This window comes from Gymnoscopelus braueri, assembly GCF_963280865.1.
Source record: "Gymnoscopelus braueri genome assembly, chromosome: 9".
NCBI lineage: Eukaryota > Metazoa > Chordata > Actinopteri > Myctophiformes > Myctophidae > Gymnoscopelus > Gymnoscopelus braueri.
In genome coordinates, this window is record NC_137610.1 from 10,978,637 (window position 1) to 10,999,300 (window position 20,664).

Below are 20,664 nucleotides of genomic sequence, written 5' to 3' on the forward strand. Positions count from 1 at the left end.
GTGTTGCGGGCCTTCTACTTTGCAGTCATTTCTCTCTATACAACAACAGCACCTATACTCAAAGAAACACTGCTACTGTATATTGGTGAAGTAAGTGTGGATACAGAACTACACAGTATATGGCTTACTCTGTGTGTCTGTCTGATCTCCCTCCAGGTTCTGGCCGAGGACGGGTGGAGGAGAAGCTTCTTTTCGGAGTACAGAGCAACTCCACCTTCCTGGAGTGCATTCCCAAAAGTCAACAGGCGAAGATCCGCTGGTACATCCAGAGACCTGGCTCTGAGCACAGAGAAGAGGTCAGAGAGCGCTCACGTGCTCACGTGAGCTCACATGCTCACGTGTTAACGTGCGCACACGCACACACACACACACACACACGCACACGCACACGCACACACACACACACACACACACACACACACACACACACACACACACACACACACACACACACATCTGGAGTGTGAAGGTGGGTGCTGTTTTCGTTTTCCTCACGTGAGACGTCTCTTATCGCGGGTCAAAAAGCGGTTTATGCTTTAAGGGCCCAAAAAACAGACGTTCTCCATTGCATAATTCAAGCCCTTACATAAGCACACTTCAAAGCATCAAAACAAGGACTCCTTCCCGCCCGTCTCGTTTGATTTACATTGACCTCACTCGGCCTGTCAGCTATGAGTCTTAAACCAGTCAGCCACGGCGGTGCTGTGACACAAATCAACGATGCCTAGTGAGTCAAAGTTGTCTTGGGACAGATAGAGATGAGGCCTGAGCAGCACAGGGATGCATGGGGAAAGGCAGTTAAGCAGACGTCAATAGAACACCCACAGGTTTTCTGTGTGGAAGCGAGGGGTCATCGGAAACGGAGGAGCGTTGCGGGTTCCTTCGCCTGAAGCCATTACTGATGTTTATGAGTGGCCAGGGCTCTCTAAAAAAGCTTCTCTACAACTCCTCTGTGCCGGTATCGGAGGCGAGGAGTGACTGAGACCAGACGCACACTGAGAGGAGGGCGAGTGGGATGGGGGTGTTTGTTTGGGGGGGCCGGGGAGGGATGGCTTCTGTCGCAGTGAAAGATGGTGGAAAGGACTGTTGTGTGGGGGGCAAAGGACGACTAACGATTGAGCAGGGAGGGCTCAGAATGGGAAATGTAGAGTTTGTTTTTTTATGTCTTTGTTTTAATGCATGTGGAGGGAAGAGGAAGAAAGACAAAGAAAGAAAGAAAGAGAGCGAGATAGGGAGGAAGGGAGAGAGCGGAGGCGGTAATGTGTTTGCATTGGAGGTGCGGAGAGGAGCTCCTCGACGACGGGACCCGTCTGCAGAACAACGACACAGAGGAGACTCACCTAGTCAGCACCTCAGCCCCCCACACACCCCCCCCCCCACACACACACCCCTTCTTCAAACACACTCACATCCCAGCATCCACCTTGTTGATCCCTCACTCCCACGTACACATTTAACCCCCCCCCCCAGTGTAAACACACTGACAGGTGCAAGGGCCACTAAAGACCCATGTGTTCCTTTATGAGCCCCACACAGCGGAAAGCACTGTTTCTCTCTCTCTGTGTGTGTGTGTGTGTGTGTGTGTGTGTGTGTGTGTGTGTGTGTGTGTGTGTGTGTGTGTGTGTGTGTGTGTGTGTGCGCCTGCCTGAGTATGTATACTGATAATATTTGTGCACATTATGTGCATATACATATAGTGTGATTGTGTTTAAAAGTGTGTGCGTGTATTTAAATGCATGTCTGTAAATGTATTTTGGTCCAGGGGTCCTTGTAAATTTATGCTTAAGTGCATGTACAGTATATGTCTTTGTGTGTGCGTGCGTGTGTGCATGAGTGTGTGTGTGCGTGCATGCGTGCATGCGTGCATGCGTGCATGAGTGTGTGTGTGTGTGTGTGTGTGTGTGTGTGTGTGTGTGTGTGTGTGCTTGTGCGTGTGTGTATATTAATGACTCTCTGCAGCGGAAATCATAACAGCCGCCTCCCTGGGGAGAGCCATGTGTTTTGGAGCTAGCGAAACACAATGGGGTGTTTTCTGTGTTTGTGTGCCTTAGTGTGCAATAACGTGTGACCCATTGTACTGGAGACAAAGTGACGATGGATCGAACGTAGGATCTCTTCCTCCCTCAGGATTGTGATGGGATGGACGCAGAAAAAAAAGCTTCTCTTAACAGAGGACATGCATTATTCCACAAATCAATACTGAATTCAATGGCGTTGATTGTGTGCAATGTACTTCATTATAATAATATATCCCCCGCTTCCAGTGACCTGGATTTCATTGTTCCCTTCACCATTAAGCACTTAAGTCCTATTTTATACTTACAACACGATGTCACACAACTTTTTTTCAAAGTTTGGAAAATGTTTGCTCATAACGACGAGCCCAAAATAAAGACAGCAGGTTGAAAGTGGTTAATGAAGAGGAAGTCTAGGACATTGGTTCTCAAAGTGGGGACCGGGGAAATGTGTTAATACAGCATCACAATTTTTTTTTAACCACTTTAACCTTTTATACTTTGGCTATTAAAAAATAGCAGATATACAAGCTCATAGAGTGCCGCGCTATGACTTGTAGATCTGCTATTTTTGAAAAAATCTTGAGCAAATCTTTGAATATATATATTTTTGAAGCGAACATTTGTAACTCAAATCTTTGCTTCTGGGGGTCCCTGGAACAAAATATTTTGAGATGGGGGTCCGCGGCCAAATATTATATCATTTTGGCGGTCCTTGACATGAAAAACCACTTGTCTAGAAGAGATCAGCTCGCCTGGGTTTTTGTATGCGTTAGGGGTGTGCCTATATATCGTCCCGCGATATATCGCGATACGTTTTCGTGACGATATGTATCGTTTTGGGGGAAAAAATATATATATATATATTTTTTTACAATAATAATAATCAGGCATGCAAACAGCCCCGAGGTGAAAAGGGTGACAACATGTTGTTTTTTTTCGGGTCAGGTGTCACACTATTGCCCTATTTGGATTCAAAACGGCTATTGTAGCCGTCTGAATAATGCAAAAACAGAATTATTTGTTTGCATTTGCTTTTTTTCTCCCCCATATATTTTCATTATAAAAAAAGTGCGTATCGTATTGGAATCATATCGAAGTTGTGAGCCCAATATCGTATCGTATCGTTTCGTGAAATTAGTGTATCGGCACACCCCTAGTATGCGTTATAGATCTGGTGTCACATCAGGGGGTTAGGGTATATAGGGTTAAGGTTTAGAGACCCTTACAACCCCGAAAACAAAATGCGTGAGAAAAATGCAGCGCTGTTTGGTAGACGGTTGGGACGGGCGGGGTTCTCTGGGTGGTCCTCTGACCGACCTCTCACAGCTGGGACCGTGGTGTGAGAGCAGGTGATGTCAGAGAGGTGTCTGCTTCATGTCAAACGTCTCTCCCCTCTTCGTCACTTCGCTTCCTCGTCCGGTTCACCTCATCTGCCAAAAGACGGGGTCTCTCATCCCCTTCATCGTCAGCCACACCTTATCTTCTCCTTCATGTCTCCTCGCTCCCTGACCCCTCGCCCAGTGTTGTAAAGTAACTAAGTATATTTACTCATTTACTATATCTACTCCATTACATCTCAGAGGCAAATATTGTACTAAATACTTTTACTCCACTACAAATTTTAAAACTTTAGTTACTAGTTACTTTGCAGATATTAATATAATACATTATAAAACATACATTAACCACTTTAGCCCTATTTTATACATACTGTAGGCTATTTGAAAATAGCAGATCTACAAGCTGATCTACAAGCAGATCTACAAGCTCACAACGCGTCGCATCGCAAACATTTCTGTACTTTTACTTTTACTCAAGTACATTTTGAATTCCGGACTTTGCTTGTAACAGAGTATTTCTACATTGCAGTATTGATACTTTTACTTAAGTAAAACATTTGCGTACTTTGTCCACCACTGCCCCCTCGCTCCCTGCATCCTACTCGCTAACACTTTGTTTCCTCAGTTTATTTATTTATTTTCATTTTGTGCCCTCCTTTGTTTCCCGGACTTCCCAGCAGCTCTCTCTCTCTCTCTCTCCGTTTGTTCGTTTTTCTGGCATCAATAGCAGCAGTCCGCCGTCCAGCTGTGCATAGCACCTGCATAGTCCCCTCCAATACAATCCCCCTCCATTGCTCATGCACACATTTCTCCCCTCATATCCCCTTGTAAAAGGCTGTGATTAAAGATTTGAGCTGGGGGAGCTCTCTCATACTCCCTCCCTCTCTCACTTGTTTTTGTGCGTGTGTGTGTGTGTGTGTGTGTGTGTGTGTGTGTGTGTGTGTGCGTGTGCGTGTGCGTGTGCGTGTGCGTGTGCACGAACATGTGTTTATTCCTGTCCACACTGAACTGCACATTCTCACTCTCAGGTCATACTATAGTGATGAGTTGGGGCCATTGTGTCACCCATTTAGTAATGGGTTGACGCGTCCCGTTAAAGTTCAGTTTGCATACCGATTGGCTTGGAATCATTAATCATCCGTCCTCGTCAACATGCAACTCGACAGGAGAGCCCGTCACATCAACGCAGGGGAGTTCCGTCAAGTCAAACGGGTACTGCATGGTCAGATTAGGTCCAACTTGTCACCCATTTGATAAATGGTGCATTTATAAAGCGCTTTTATCCAAAGCGCTTTACATAGATTGTGCATTACATTCACCCATTCACACACACATTCATACATACACCGATGGCGGAGGAAACCATGCAAGGCACCAACCTGCTCATCGGGAGCGTCTTGCTTAAGGACACTTCAACACTATCTCTGGGGGAGCCCGGGATCAAACTGGTAACCCTGCGGTTAGAACCTGGAACACTTAATCAGAATCATCTTTATTGTCACATCACAGGTTTACAGGTGTAAACACTGGGAAATTCTGTTTTTTATGCAAGCTCCATTGTTTTTGTGCATTTTGTGCAGTTTTGTGAGTTTTATGCACGTTAATATCAAACAGCAACGAGAAAAACACGGATGTAGGGCCGGGGCGGCGGGCGATATGGACAAAAGTAATATTTTTGACCAAATATCTCAATATTGATATTGCGACAAGGGCTATTGGTGTTTTCACAAAATATTTACACTTTTAATAAATAATCATTAGTAATGCACATAATAAAAAATAAGTGGGTAAAGGCAAATAATAGAACATCTAAAACAATGATAGCCTGGGATCCAGCCTGCTTCGCTACGTTCGGCGGACTTTTTTTTCTCTCTTCGCTTCTCAGTCTGGAAAGTCTCCTATCTCCAAGGGAGGCGGGACATGCCAAAAGCTTCGAATCGAACCTGGGGCTTCTGATTGGTCTGTGGTGCGGGGCGGGACCAAAAAAACAGTGTGATCGTTGTGATTCGTCATTCGTTTGAACAACATCCAATCAGCAACGACGTTGCCCAACGTAACATATGTAGTTCCAGTGTAGTTCTGCAAAACCTCCCAATGGGAGGCTTTCCAGACTGAGAAGCGAAGAGAGAAAAAATAGTCCGCCGAACGTAGCGAAGCAGGCTGGATCCCAGGCTAAAACAATGAGGTGATTAACAATCACTTTACTGTAATTCAGCCTTTAAAACCAAGAAAAGACAACACTTATGCCATATCATATACATTACGATATCCCAAATCCCAGACGATCTAGTCACATATTACAAAATCAATCAAAGTCATAATATCAATATATTGCCCAGGCATATACTGTACATCACTTTTCCCAAGCAGTGGGTTGGGCCCCATTTGTGGGTCACGGATCCATTTTGGTAGCCTGGTATCCAGCCTGCTTCGCTACGTTCGGCGGACTTTTTTTCTCTCTTCGCTTCTCAGTCTGGAAAGCCTCCTATCCCCAAGGGAGGCGGGACATGGCATAAGGTATGAATCGAACCGTGGCTTCTGATTAGTCTGTGGTGCGGGGCGGGACAAAAAAAACAGTGTGATCGTTGTGATTCGTCATTCGTTTGAACAACATCCAATCAGCAACGACGTTGCCCAACGTAACATATGTAGTTCCAGTGTAGTTCTGCAAAACGAGTCAATAGGGTGCTCTCCAGACTGAGAAGCGAAGAGAGAAAAAAAAGTCTGCCGAACGTAGCGAAGCAGGCTGGATCCCAGGCTACCATTTTGGTGGGTGGCGAGTGAATATCCCTTTATTTTTTGCTTCCTAAAATGTAAATATTTACTAAAGATTTCCTCATGAATAAAATGAAAATAATCAAAGAAATTCCCTAAATTAGAAAACAAAATGTTTAAGAAACAAATGTTTATGAAGTACACGTTGTGAGCTTGTAGATCTGCTATTTTCATTAGTTTTGGTCTCGGGCAAACATCTGATTTCTCTTTTGGGTCTTGAGCTAATAAGTTTGGGAACCACTGCATGGATGAACATAGAACTCGGTAGTCAACAGAACAGAACCAGCACGCATCCTGTTCTGCATGTGTTAAATGGAGGGATTTCTTGGATTGTGACTCAAACATACATGTTGCGTCCCGGAAAGCGGGCAGCGTTTCAGCTCTTGCTTGACCCGGGACAAAATCTGCGTTCCCTTCCGCCTTAAGATTCTGGTCTCAAGCTTAACGAGGGATCAAATGGTCTTCCTGAAACCATGAGAAACACTCAACCTTCTCTGTTTTATGGAGCCTTGATGTGTTTAAAATGACTATTAAAAATCTGCCTTTCATTGTGTGTGTCTGGCCACGGATGTGCACTCCTCTCCACATGCATGCATGAACGTCGGAGAATCCATTATAGCCTTCTGTGCATGAGTTTTGTGTTCGCTTATACACACAAGCATGCAAGCAAACACACACACACAGCATGCACGCGCACACACGCACACACACCATCTGGGTGAGTTTAAGTGTTTGGCACTGCAATTTAGTCACAGATGTCATGATTTTGGACTGCAGAGGGAGATGGGGTTTGAAAGGCATGCAAACAAACATACAAACACCACTGAAATGATATTGAAAGATGCCCTTGTTCCCAACAGAGGCGTTGCGTAAGCACGATTTTTGTGCCTTACTGGAATGAACATGTTGCGCTGCAACTTGGCGAGTGAGTCCACGGATGAGTGCATGGACATGCACACATGTCCATGCATGGACATGCACACATGTCCATGCATAGGCACACACACACACCATCAAGACTATATGCATCAACACCCACTGACTACTCACATACTCATGCACGCACATATAATCTGAAGCACAAAACGTGCACACGCGCAGCCGCGCACGCACACACGCCGCACGGTATGGAGTTAACCCATAAAACCGGGGAATCTGTGTCATTTTAACCACTGATTTTAACCACTGTTTGGCTATTAAAATAATAACAATAATAATTTTTAAAAAGCAGATATACAAGCTCATAGCGCATCACTTCATGCTGTGCTATGAGCTTGTTGATCTGCTATTTTTGAAATTTTTTGAAAATTGTGCAAATCTTTGAATGTATCTCTTAAGCAAACATTTTAACTCAAATCTTTGCTTCTGGGGGTCCCTGGAACAAAATATTTTGAGATGGGGGCGGCGGCCAAATACATATACGTTTGGGGGTCCTTGACATTGAAACGGTTTGAGCACCACTGACATAGCGACATTTAACATTTAGCAACATTAACAACAGAACACTTTTCCAGGAACAGCGAGACATTAGTAGAATCGGCCTCAGGTCTTTAATGGGTTTTAATGCATCGCCCAGATAGCCTCGTTTCCTTCCCAGAGCCTCCTAACTATCTCCATTATCAGTTTCACCTCTGGCCAGGGGGTGGAGGTACACGAGACCTGGAGGTATGCTTTGAAGCATGATGCAGACATGCACAGATGGACACGCACACACACACACATACATACACATGCACACGCTGTGGCGGTGGTGTTGTTGTGAATGCAGCTGTGTTTTTTTAGGGCCCGACACTGGCCATGCCCCCTGATGAATTGTGTGAGATGCTGGTGTGCATGAAAGAAGAGGAGCATAAACATTAGTGCTCTACTCACCCTAAACCTCAAGTACAAACATACGAACTCACGCACACACCAGTGTTGATTTCGTCGACTAAAACTATGACGAAAAATCTTTGTCTACCTTTTTTCACTGACGAAAACTAAATAAAAACGAATTAAAAACTAAGCTATGGTGACAAAAACTAACATAAATATATTGACAATTTCGCCATTACGAAGCCATCAAGGCACAGCCAAAATACATTTTAGTCGACTAAAATTAGACTAAAAGTAAAAGATTTCAGATGACTATAATATGGAATAGGAATTTTATTCAAAAGACTATGACTAAAACTAAATAAAAAAAATCTGTCAAAATCAACACTGACGCACACACACACAACCAAAAACACACACACACACATGCACGCCTGCACGCACACAGTAAAATACTCTTTTTAATTTTGATTTTGTAATATGTGACTAGATCGTCTGGGATTTGGGATATCGTAAATTTAAGTTAGAAAATTTACAAATTTAACCAAACACTCATGGGTCCGTTTGGTTCCCTTTGTACACTCTTAAAAAATGGGTAAATGTTTACAGGCGTCACACAGCTAAATATCTCAACACAACATAATGATCTCAGTTCCCTTGACACCCACCACTCTGTGCGTCCGGTTTCAAGGGTCATTACCATGGTTAACACTCCCTGGCTGCAAATCAGCCATGACAATTTATGTGTGTGTGAACTGGGCACTGCGTACCGAACAGGTGTTTGGTGATAGGCTATTGCTGATTGATAGATTGGTCGGAATAGTAACGTTTCACCTGTATTTTTGTGTTCAGAATTATTATTTATTTTTCAAAGCAGAGTGTCTCAGAACCACTATTCTGTCTGATTTCGTGCCGCACTGCGAGCTTGTACATTTGCTATTTTTGGACATTTTTGAGAAATCTTGAAAGTGTACAGAACTACTGATTTACAAAGCATTTGTAGAATCGGCCTCAGTCTTAATGGGTTAAAGCTGCAATTACATTTACAACATGGGATTCAAACCCGGGTCCCTTGCATGAAGACATCCCCTCCTCCCCTCTGCTTATGAGCTTCATTCAAAGTATCAACCAGTAGGTGTCCTAACCCACTGTTTCCCAAACAGTGGGTCGGGACCCATATTTGGGTAAATAAATAAGGGGATAAGTAAATCACCTTTTTTTTGGTTTCCTACATGTAAAAATATATACTGTTCTAACCGACATCAGGGTCCAACATTCTCAATGGAAAAGTAGGGAGACCACCTCAACCACTGCAGATGTGCTACGTAGTTATATTGTATTAAAGGGATATTTCACTTTCAAAAAAACTTTGGGTCATTTTATCATCTACTCAGGCTTTTGTGAACCCCCCAGACCGTTTTTAAGTTGCTTGATTCACTATTTAGATATTTGATATTCATTTTATCAGACACGCCCCCTTCCTATACAAACCCATTATAACTTCAAACTACATTTTAACCATGTTAGATTCATCAGAAACACCCGTCCTTGGTTCTGGTGACTCACCCTGCCCTCCTAATACGCGAGGGGGGCGTGTTTTTTTTATTACTTTTTTCATTTATTTTATTAAAATGTTTTATTGTATTGAATTTTTTTCATTTTCAATATTAGAATATAGAATAATTCATTAGCTTTAATTGATTTGAATAGAAATTACTGGAATTTAACAATTTGCTTGATTGTGTTTCTGTCTCAGGTGGGACTGGACGAGCGAGTGGTTCACACGGACCGAGGCCTCCTCATCCGCTCCCTCCATTCCTCGGACGCGGGCACGTACCTGTGCGTGGCCCAGGAGCACACGCACTTCACACACACCCTGCTCCGCGTCACGCTGCGGCTCGTCACACACGGCCAGCTGGACGGGCGGCCCAAGCCCAGCGAGGTCCCCGCGGCGGTGGCGGAGCCGCCTCTGCCGCCGGCGGTGGCGGCGCGCCCCGGGGCGGAGTCTCGCCAGCGCTACAAAGACTACCTGAGGGTGATGAGCTCTCCAATTGGCTCTCTGGAGGAGTACTGCGACTCGCTGTGGCTGGAGAAGAGACCCCCGCGGGCGCGGGGGAAGGGCACGGCGCCGGGGAAATGGAAACACATCCAGGAGATGAAGAAGAGTCGGAACAGGAGACACCACCACATGGGGAGGCAGGAAGACAGGCAGCGACGACACGCCAGGAGGGCGGAGTGGGAAGTGGGAGCAGAAACAGAGAAATAACAAAGTCGACAAAAGAAAACCGGGTGTTAATTTAACTCAGTTAAATTGTGTTTTTAGAGACTGTACGGTGTGTGTACTTCCTTCACTGAATGATTCGCTAACAGTCACGACTTTCAACCACTCTGACTATCAAAGGCTTTTCAGACTCATGAAATATACAGCAGTGGATCTCAAACTTAAACATTTCAAGGACCCCCAGTTTTCGTATGCATTAGACCACAGGCAAATGGGAACAAATGGACTCTTACGGGTCCCTTACTGGTCCATTTGGTTCCATTTGTACACTCTCATAGTTACAGACCTGTAAGGGTCCATTTGGTTCCTAACTATCAATAATTTAGCTGGGTAACCCCCTGGAATCCCCTCTCAAAGTGGGGTCCATGAACTCTACTTTGAGAAGCACTGGTATACAGTATACACACTACTGTATGCTGTGGCCATTCCTGCATGTCTCTCATAGTTGCCCGGCGCAAATAACATCAAATCCCGCTGCGCCGTCATAGTAGGTGAACTGACGAAGTGAAAGTAAACTCCATCATTGGCCCTATTAGGACACAGCTTTCTCCTGTCTACTGTTATGTTGTTTGTTTGTTTGTTTGTTTGTTTGTTTGTTTTTTCAGATCAGTGTTCAGGAAGTGTAGAACCGAGGGTAGGAGAAAGAGAGGGAGTTGATGATGTCAAATCAAAGGCCAGATGATATTGTTTTTTGTTTTGTTTTTGTTGTGGTTGTTGTTTGTTTGTGGTAATGGGAGATTGTGTTCATGTTGAATGACTGTAAATATTTATATAATGTGTACAGGAGCTGCTCCATGCTCGATTTAGGATTAGCAAGGACCTATTTTACTGACTAAAAGGATAATCATGTATTATTGTGTGCGGAGACAAAGCAACATTATTTTTGTACAAAAGTAATTTTACTACATTGTAGGTAGGCTATAGTAGCTGTTCTTTTTTATTGTCTTTTGCATTGCCTTGAAAGTTATTTAAATAAAGTTTCTAGGTATGGTTGATTTGACAATTTCTTCCGACAAAGTGACAAAGAGCATATTTTGCTAGATAGTCATAAAACAAGACCAGTTGCAGCTGGCTGGCCACCCATGTAAATCAAATTGATTAGTTTGATTAAGTGTTGCACCCCTACTTTTCCTAAAACCCTATCTCTAGCTTTCCTTGACACACTATACTCACATACTTCTAATCTCAACCATCATCCCTTTAGATGAAATAGAACTATAATCTGTATATTCAATCAGCGGTAAAGAGTCAAGAATGCATCTATAAAGACTAATGTATGCTACGAGAGTTGCAGAGTTTGAAATCCCATAGCCTGAGGGGGATTGGACAATAAAATCCCCCTGGATTCCTTGGATCATAACGCAACTCCCCAAATAGGAGCTAAGTATTTAATTGTCACAAACATCTTCCATGCCTGTGGTGCAGGAGATGAATTGTTGTATTATAAACACAAGGTTGTTGGTTCAAATTGAACTACTACATCTAAAAACTATCAGGCTAAGTATTAAAATATCGTTAGCATCTCCAATACTACTTCTATAGCATGAGAGATATGTCAGTGTTTTATAAACACAAGGTCTCTGGTTTAAATCCATTATTTTGTCACAAACATCTTACATGCCTGTGGTGCAAGAGATGAATTGTTAATAAACGGTTGTTAAAAGGTTGTTGGTTCAAATTGAACTTTTTCATTCTACAGTACATCTAAAAACTATCAGGCTAAGCGTTTTATAAACACAAGGTCTCTGGTTTGAATCCATTATTTTGAACATTTTCACATCTAAATCCTAACCAGGCTAAGTAAGTAGTTGTCACAAACATTTTCCAAGTATCTGTGCTGCTGGAGATGAGGCGGTGTCCTAGAAACACATGGTCCCTGGTTCAAGTCCACTTTTTGGATCATCTTCACTTTAAATCCTATTAGAGTAAGTAATTACTCTAATAGAATCATCTACGTAGCATGGGAGAAAAGTCAGTGCTTTGTTAAAATAAGATTCTTGGTTCAAATCCAACGATGTTTTCCAAGTTTGTATCTGTCTCTAATCTTTAACTGAAGAGCATGTATAAGAACTATTAAGAACATGCATAGAACGATTAAGTGTGAACCACGGTGGTAATTTTACATGACTCACACACAATATTACATTATTGTACAGTCTAATAAATTAGGATTAATTTATAGAAATAGAGGATCTACAAGCTCGAAACATGTGTTGTGATTTCATAGTTCTCTAAATCTCACTACGTGTCTCCCTACATCTCACTACATCTCACTACTTCACACTACATGTCTCACGTCATCTCTCTGCATCTCATGGGGTCAAATCTATCCTGCAATAAAAATCTATCCTTGATCTGGTTGTGTTTAAAACAATGCCACTGCATCTTTTCTCTATTGCTAAATTGGTTCTGGGAAATCTCTGGGATAATCACATCATTACCTATCAATTGAAAATATCCAGTGAAGTATTTATCTTACTTGTGAAAGACACTGGCTGCTGTTCAGCTTGGCTTCAAGGGGTCCTGGCTCTGAGCTCACATTTTCTGTAGACAGCAGCCTTATGGTTCCACAACACAATGTTCTCTATGCAACACAACATGAAAAGTATGTCACTGACACATTCACTGACACACTAGTGCACTGTTTCTCCAACATAATTACACATAATATAACCCCCTCAGATGTTTTACTGTGTACTATTATCTTGGGACAGCAGAGGCTCCCAACTATTCAGCACAGCATTTGAGTTTGGAAACACATTTCTTTGCACACCCCTCTCACCAGCAAATTGATTTATTTTTTAGAACGATTATGTTTTATAATACTTAGATTAACATGGACCCTAGCGTCCCTATTCTTGAACCCTAGCGTCCCTATTCTTGGGCAAACATTCGGTGAACGTAGCAACGCATTGCTTGTAGATCTGCTATTTTCACCGAAGTTAGTGAGGGTAGAGGGAAAAAAGGATGGGGCCTAGTAAAGACCTAAGTATATAGGATATACGTGGTTAAATCAATTCGATATATTGTTCCACCCCCACTTTTCCTAAATCTCTACCCTTCCCTTCCTTTCTTGCGTTCCTTTCTTGCGTTCCGTGCGTGCATGCGTGCGTGTGTAACATTAGTATATCGTGCTACATACATTGAAGGTAGGGTAAAAAATTGCTCTAAATTCTGATAGTAATCATTACTAAAGAGTGTATGTTCAGTAACAGGGATCTCTCCAGCTCTTTAGTAAACAGAAATTACAGGGGGGGAAAAAGGATAAACAAGTGAAATTGGAAGTGATGGCACAAAGAAATAAGACAGACAGAAAGGATGACAGTGGATTCATTTGAGTTTAACTGAATGTGTCCAGATGTTAGGGCCTGTATATGGGGACATTAATACTGGATGATTCAACCACAGCTGGTCTCTCTACTGCATGTGTGCGTGTGTGTGCGTGCGTGCGTGTGTGTGCGTGCATGCGAGTGAGTGAGTGTACACTTGTGTGGTTGCATGCATGGACAAGAGTTGCGCCTTACAACATTTCCCTTTATGTGCAAGCATGACGTGTTGTAAGGGAGAGGCCAATATAACCAGGATATTTTCTGTGTCATGAATCTATAAAAGAAGCTGCCAAGCATGGCAGTACCATTCTGAAAATTCGCTTTCAGACTCCTGATGATCACAGGCATTATGCAACCATGTACATGTGATCTGAGTCATAACTAGAAAAAGTGCTCCTCGGAGCACAAGTCTCCGCCAGGTCAGGTAGGTTATTATGGCCTCCTGGTGGCGCTATAATAGGCCAGTGTGAAAAGGGTGCCATTTCTTCTTAGGCCTTGCACGACAATTTGAGCATTTTGTTCCAAAAATTTGGTTTGCTAAATTAGACCTGCTGGTGGCGCTATAACAGGCCAAGGTGAAAAGGGTGGCATTGCTTCCTTGGCCTAGTGGGAATGTGCGTGCAAAATTTCACGGAAATCGCACACTGCGTTCATGATTTGAGGAATTTTGTTCAAAAGGGACCTATCCTGCAAACTTTGGAAGGCAATGTTAGCCAAGTCGGATGGAATATGAAATATCGGACACATCCATGTTGATCACATGACTATAGAGATACTGTATACCGATTTGCGTGATTTTTGGACAGAATCTGAAGGAGTAAGAGCAAAAAATGTGTATTACAAAACTCAGCCTCCTGGTGGCGCTCTAAAAGGTATATGTGAAAAATGCAGGGCAAAGGTTTTTCCTTGGCCTCTAGGGAGTGTGGGTGTAAAGTTTCACACAGATTGGTGCAGTTATAGCTAAAAACGTGAATCGGCCTGTTATAGCGCCACCATTGGGCTGATGTGAACGTTTTCAAGTGGCATTTCTTCCTGGGCCAAGTGGGAATCTCTGTGGAAAATGTCACGGAAATCGCATTCTGCGTTCATGATTTGAGGCATTTTGTACCAATCCTGTAAACTTTGGAAGCCAATTTTAGCCATTCATGATGGAATATGGAAAATCAGACATGATCTGTGTTGATCACATGACTATAGAGATACTGTGTATTGATTTGCGTGGTTTTTGGACAAAATCTGTAGGAGTAATAGCAAAAAATGTGTTTTGCAAAAGTCTGCCTCATGGTGGCGCTATGACAGGCTGATCTGAAAAATGTGGGGCAGAGGTTCTGCTGTGGCATCCAAGGAGTGTGTGTGCGCAGTTTCACAGCGACCGGGCCAACGGTGGCGGAGATTAGCTGCTCGCAGACAGAAGGACGGACACACACACGGACGGACGGACGGGGGGCAAAACATACTCTCTCGCCATGCCTATCGGCCTGGCGGAGACAATTAGTTGTCTTAATAATGATACAGCTTTCTTGGTATGCGTTGCACAAACACCACAAATATGACCAGGATGACGAGATACTGACCATGATACTGACATGATACTGACCATGATACTGACATGATACTGACATGATACTGACATGATACTGACCATGATACTGACCATGATACTGACATGATACTGACCATGATACTGACATGATACTGACCATGATACTGACCATGATACTGACATGATACTGACATGATACTGACCATGATACTGACATGATACTGACATGATACTGACATGATACTGACCATGATACTGACATGATACTGACATGATACTGACATGATCCTGACCATGATACTGACATGATACTGACCATGATACTGACATGATACTGACCATGATACTGACCATGATACTGACATGATACTGACCTGATACTGACCATGATACTGACATGATACTGACATGATACTGACATGATACTGACCATGATACTGACCATGATACTGACCATGATACTGACATGATACTGACATGATACTGACATGATACTGACCATGATACTGACCATGATACTGACATGATACTGACCATGATACTTACATGATACTGACCTGATACTGACCATGATACTGACATGATACTGACATGATACTGACATGATACTGACCATGATACTGACATGATACTGACCATGATACTGACCATGATACTGACATGATACTGACATGATACTGACATGATACTGACCATGATACTGACCATGATACTGACATGATACTGACCATGATACTTACATGATACTGACATGATATGATACTGACATGATATGATACTGACATGATACTGACCATGATACTGACATGATACTGACATGATATGATACTGACATGATACTGACCATGATACTGACATGATACTGACATGATATGATACTGACATGATGAGATACTGACATAATACTGACAAGATACTAATACTGACGATGTAACACTTTTCTCAACAATTTGAGCCGTTATTACATCATGAAGTGTTATTGCATTTTGAGCAGCTACGTAAGGTTCTTAATGTAACACATTATTACATTATGCAAAATTCTGTTATTACGTTATGCGCTCATGATTATATTACATTATGAGCGTATTATTAAATTATGAGCTTTTATTTCATTATGAGTTGTTACATGCACGTATTGGACTTATTGTTGCCACTGTTGGCAACAACAATGGAAACATCGCACATAGCTGTTGTTTCTGAGGCTTTATTAGTGGTCTGTGGTCGCAGGTTGCAAAAGTCATATGGTTAATTTGTTTTACAGCAATATAGCCTACTGTAAGCTTCAGGCTGGTTCTTGGTGGATTGGGCGGTTTTTAGAGTGGGCTGAAGATTGTCCATCTGATTTCCAACACTGCTAATAACCAACCCTCTCATATAATGTGATGTTAGGGCTGGTGCAAATTTTGCAGCCATGCTCAAGCACTGACCCTTGGTTCGAGTCAACCTGGATGATCTATTAAACTGCCATGACCAAAATTGTGGGCATAACATGAAAACCTGAAAATCACTGTCTGATGCATTTACGGCATTAAGCTATGCTAAAGCTAAGTTACAAGGGTTGCTGCTTCCTGCCGTTGTTTGAAATTAAAAGTCCTCCAGCGTTTCATACACAGTCATCCATGCTTCGTTTTTGCTTGGTCTTGTTTTTTGTCATTCATTCATGCCATTCAGACCAGCTTTTCTTCCACCAATTTGTTCTTCTCCACAGTGATTTCCGGGGCAGTCTTGTAACAAAGACAATGAATATTTCAGGCAGCGCTTCCCTGCCTATTGTTTATTTATCAGACTGCTGCACAGAACAAACTGCATCTCCCCCCAAAAAGGAAACAGCAAAGCGACACCAGGGACAAAGACAGGGGAAGGAGAGCAGAGTGATCTCACATGAGTGGACGGATTCAAGTTTTCCACTGACACACTGATAAGGGTGTTAACCACAAAACATTTCTGAATTATAAAAAACATTTAAAAAAATCCAATATTTTGAATGTTATTTTTGCCTATAACGGCATGGCCAAAATTGGGATGCCAGGATTAAAGTGGTTAAGTGTGTGTCTACGGTATTCATGCAGATGTTGCTGAAGTGAGGGCTTGGAATGTGGGAAACAAGAAACAGCCGAGTTTGACTGGCAAAGCAGAAATTCAATAGGATAAGGTGAGGAAGAATATGTGAAGCAAAAGATATTGGGTTTGGTAGGAGGTTCATTGATGGGTCACAGCAGTCCGAGCGGCAGGGCTCTATAGAGCTGAATGAGTAGAGATTCTGCTCTATTCTACTTCCAAACTTAGCAGGAGTGGCTAGTTTTGGCATAAAATGCCACAAATCATGAACGCAGGACGTAAAAGACGTAGGTCTTTGTCCTACTGGTCCAACCCAACACTCCCTGCTGACAGTTGTCGCACCAGTCAATGAGAATACGTGCAGTGACACCCTCCCCCAGCTTCCTTCCCCTGAACACAAAGTGGAATGCACCGGCCAATAACTCTTGAACCGTAGTACAATAAAAAATATTTTTTTCCACCGGATTCCTTGGATTCTCACTCTTGCACCAGATTACATTTTCTGCCATTTTGAGCTTTCTTCAAAACAAACTTTTTGCTACTACTTCTACAGATTTTGTCCAAAACTCACACAAACCGGAACACATTATCTCTGGGGTCATGTGATCAAGTTAGATTTTTCAGATCCCATTCCAAGTGGCTGCCTTCCAAAGTTTGCAGGCCCTGGGTAGGCAACCCGGCCTGGAGACCTGTGCTCCGAGGAGCACACTTTTCTAGTTTTTGCGTATGAAGCTATTCTTCTTTACAACGAGCTCTTCTTTGTACAGAGTCGATTGTGCCTCAGTCGGCTGGCCAGTGCGAACCAACGCCCGGCCCCCACCTTCCTATTATACATGACTAAAAGCAGCACCAAAACAACCCAATTAATGAAACCCAAAGTCACTTCAGCATTGGGTCAGATGAGGAGAATCTAGGAGTAAAGACTTCTTGCTGATAAGGGTGACAGGCAGACTGACACAGTGGGGGATGAAAAACAACAACAAAAAGAAGTGCTTGGGGAAGTAGACTTGAAGTTAAGGAAGGAAGCGATTCATTTGATGTGATCGGTGTAATGAGCGTGAGAGTCTGCTTTGGACCCCTGCAGAAGACACACGCACACGCACACGCGCACACACACACACACACACACACACACACACACACACACACACACACACACACACACACACACACACACACACACACACACACACACACACACACACACACACACACACACACACACACACACACACACACACACACACACACACACACACACCTTGGCCGAAAGGATGAGATTACTTGCCAAAAGCTTGTGACACATTCATGTGTGCACACACACAGACGTATGCACACACACAGTTGAGACTGAGTATTTTTCTATACTGGAGAAACAAGTCTCACCTAGTGGCCTGTGACTCAGTGTTTGGACTGTTTTGCCAGAACATCAATGAGGTCTTTTCTTTAAAGAAACAACAATAGTTAAAGCAAGGCCTGCTCACATTGTGTATCATCAGTGGTAGGACAGCATTTTAGAAATGCAAATCTGATGCAATGAGTACATTTCACCATCTTAAAAAGGAATAATTGATTCCCTCCCTCATTAACTTAGCCATAGATCTGGGGTTTAAACACTTCATTGTATGTCAAATAGTGAAAATAGCCAATCTACAAGCTCACATGATGTTACAACGCAATGTGTGTAGATTGGCTATTTTTGCAGAATGTTCATCTGTTTTCGCCGAATGTCTGTATATTTTCACCAGTTACTTATGACATGCCCAGAACAGGGACCCTATAGGGTTCATATGGTTGAAGTGTGAGGCACCAGAGCATTGCAGGGGAGACTCAGACACGTGAGGTGAAAGGGACATTTCAGTTGAAAGTGAAAACAAGACCACAGATTTGTGCAATAAAAGTTAAAATGTTTGGAATTATAAAGGTTTGCCTATCCAGCATACAAACAATGAAACAAGGAGCACTTCTTACTGTCGGTTCCTATTTGTTGCTGCTTTCCTAGTGCACATTATTAGGCTCGTTTACCTGTAACATCATACATGAGTGTCTGAACTTAAACTTGGCTGATAGGCTACAGCCTAGTACAGTATACAACTCGTCGTGTGGCAAAGCTTTTACTTGAATTATTCACTGAAATTACTAACTTTTCGCAAGGAAAAGGCCTTGGCAGACCTGACTCCCCCCATCCTCCCCCTCTCTCCCTCTTTCTCTCACAAACTGACAGGGACAGTTAGGGCTTTCACACAAGGGGGAAGATGAAACAGGACTCGAAATGAATGGAATTAATTGCAATCTGCATTTGGCACGTAACCTATTAACATACATATTTATTAAACAATTACTCTTGTCTTTACTGTCCATATTAGTAAACAGAGACTCTCCTTATTAGCAGAGATAGCAGTCAATGCAATAGGAAAGGTGAAGGGGGCACGGTTGTCTGACCCTTGTTTCAAGGGAGGCCCACTGTCTGAGACTTCATTTGAAAACCGCTGACCTAGATGATTCAAACCAGCTTTGGGTTGTGGATGGCGCTGAGAACTCCACCAGCTTCCTCCACTACAGAGTCCTTCATCATCCACATACTCTTTACAATTACAATGTATGCATTTAGCAGACGCTCTCATCCAGAGCCACTTGGTCGAGTGGTCTAAGTATAGAGCCCTGTGGGACCCTGGTCAATGAACTCTAGTCAATCAACAATAGTAAATAGAGTGCCAAGAAAACAAAGTAACTATGTTTGTAGATCACAGGTAGACATCAAACCTATTAGGTTGTCAGTGACCAAGTCAGTTATTTTCAGTCAAGTTTTACTCTTACAAGTTATAATTATTCAAATGAATATAGTATTGTGACACTGTGTTGCTAATGTTGTGCACGCACGCGCACGCACGCACGCACACACGCACGCACACACATATATACGTATATATATATATATATATATATATATATATATATATATATATATATATATATATATATATATATATATATATATATAATGATATCACTGACACCTCAGTCCTTGATGCTTGGAACCTACAGATTACCATCCAGATGGCTTAAAACATAATTGTATTCATTACCTTGACATCGTAGTTTATACAGGTGTGTTTGAGCGTATAAGAATCAACGATCAAAAAGTGTTTTCTAATAAAGACTTTGCCTCGGAAAAACAAATACCAAAAGAGCCTGGCGCTAAAGATATCAAACAATCTGACAGAGGAAGACTGGAGACCAAAGGAGGGGAAGAGAGAGAGAGAGAGAGAGGTGGGGGCGGGCGAGCGGAATTGAGATGTCAAGGCAGGACAGCCAAGGTGTTCCTGCCTCTATATTACAGGGTATTTACTGCCTTGCAGATGTGTGTGTTTGTCAGGCGTTGACAGTGAACTTCTGGGACCTGGCGGAGACAGCAGAGGTTCTGTGTGGGTGCATGCTGCTGTCGGAGCTGGCCGGTATATTGATGTCCGCCCGGGGCTATTGGGGGAGGCTGGAGGTATGTGTG

At 42.8% G+C, this 20,664-nt stretch overlaps 2 protein-coding genes across 3 annotated transcripts in view; one reads left to right on the plus strand and one right to left on the minus strand.

Moving 5' to 3' along the window:
* sema3d (sema domain, immunoglobulin domain (Ig), short basic domain, secreted, (semaphorin) 3D) overlaps positions 1 to 11,222 on the plus strand; it is a 63,149-nt gene extending 51,927 nt beyond the window's left edge. For both annotated transcript variants that reach the window (XM_080438269.1, XM_080438270.1), the window contains exons 17-18: positions 157 to 296; positions 9,705 to 11,222. In XM_080438269.1, the coding sequence (XP_080294395.1) occupies positions 157 to 296; positions 9,705 to 10,214 (650 nt within the window). In that variant the 3' untranslated portion in view covers positions 10,215 to 11,222. The remainder of the gene's footprint in view (positions 1 to 156; positions 297 to 9,704) is intronic.
* rbm28 (RNA binding motif protein 28) overlaps positions 1 to 20,664 on the minus strand; it is an 895,251-nt gene that overhangs the window by 31,326 nt on the left and 843,261 nt on the right. The window lies entirely within an intron of this gene.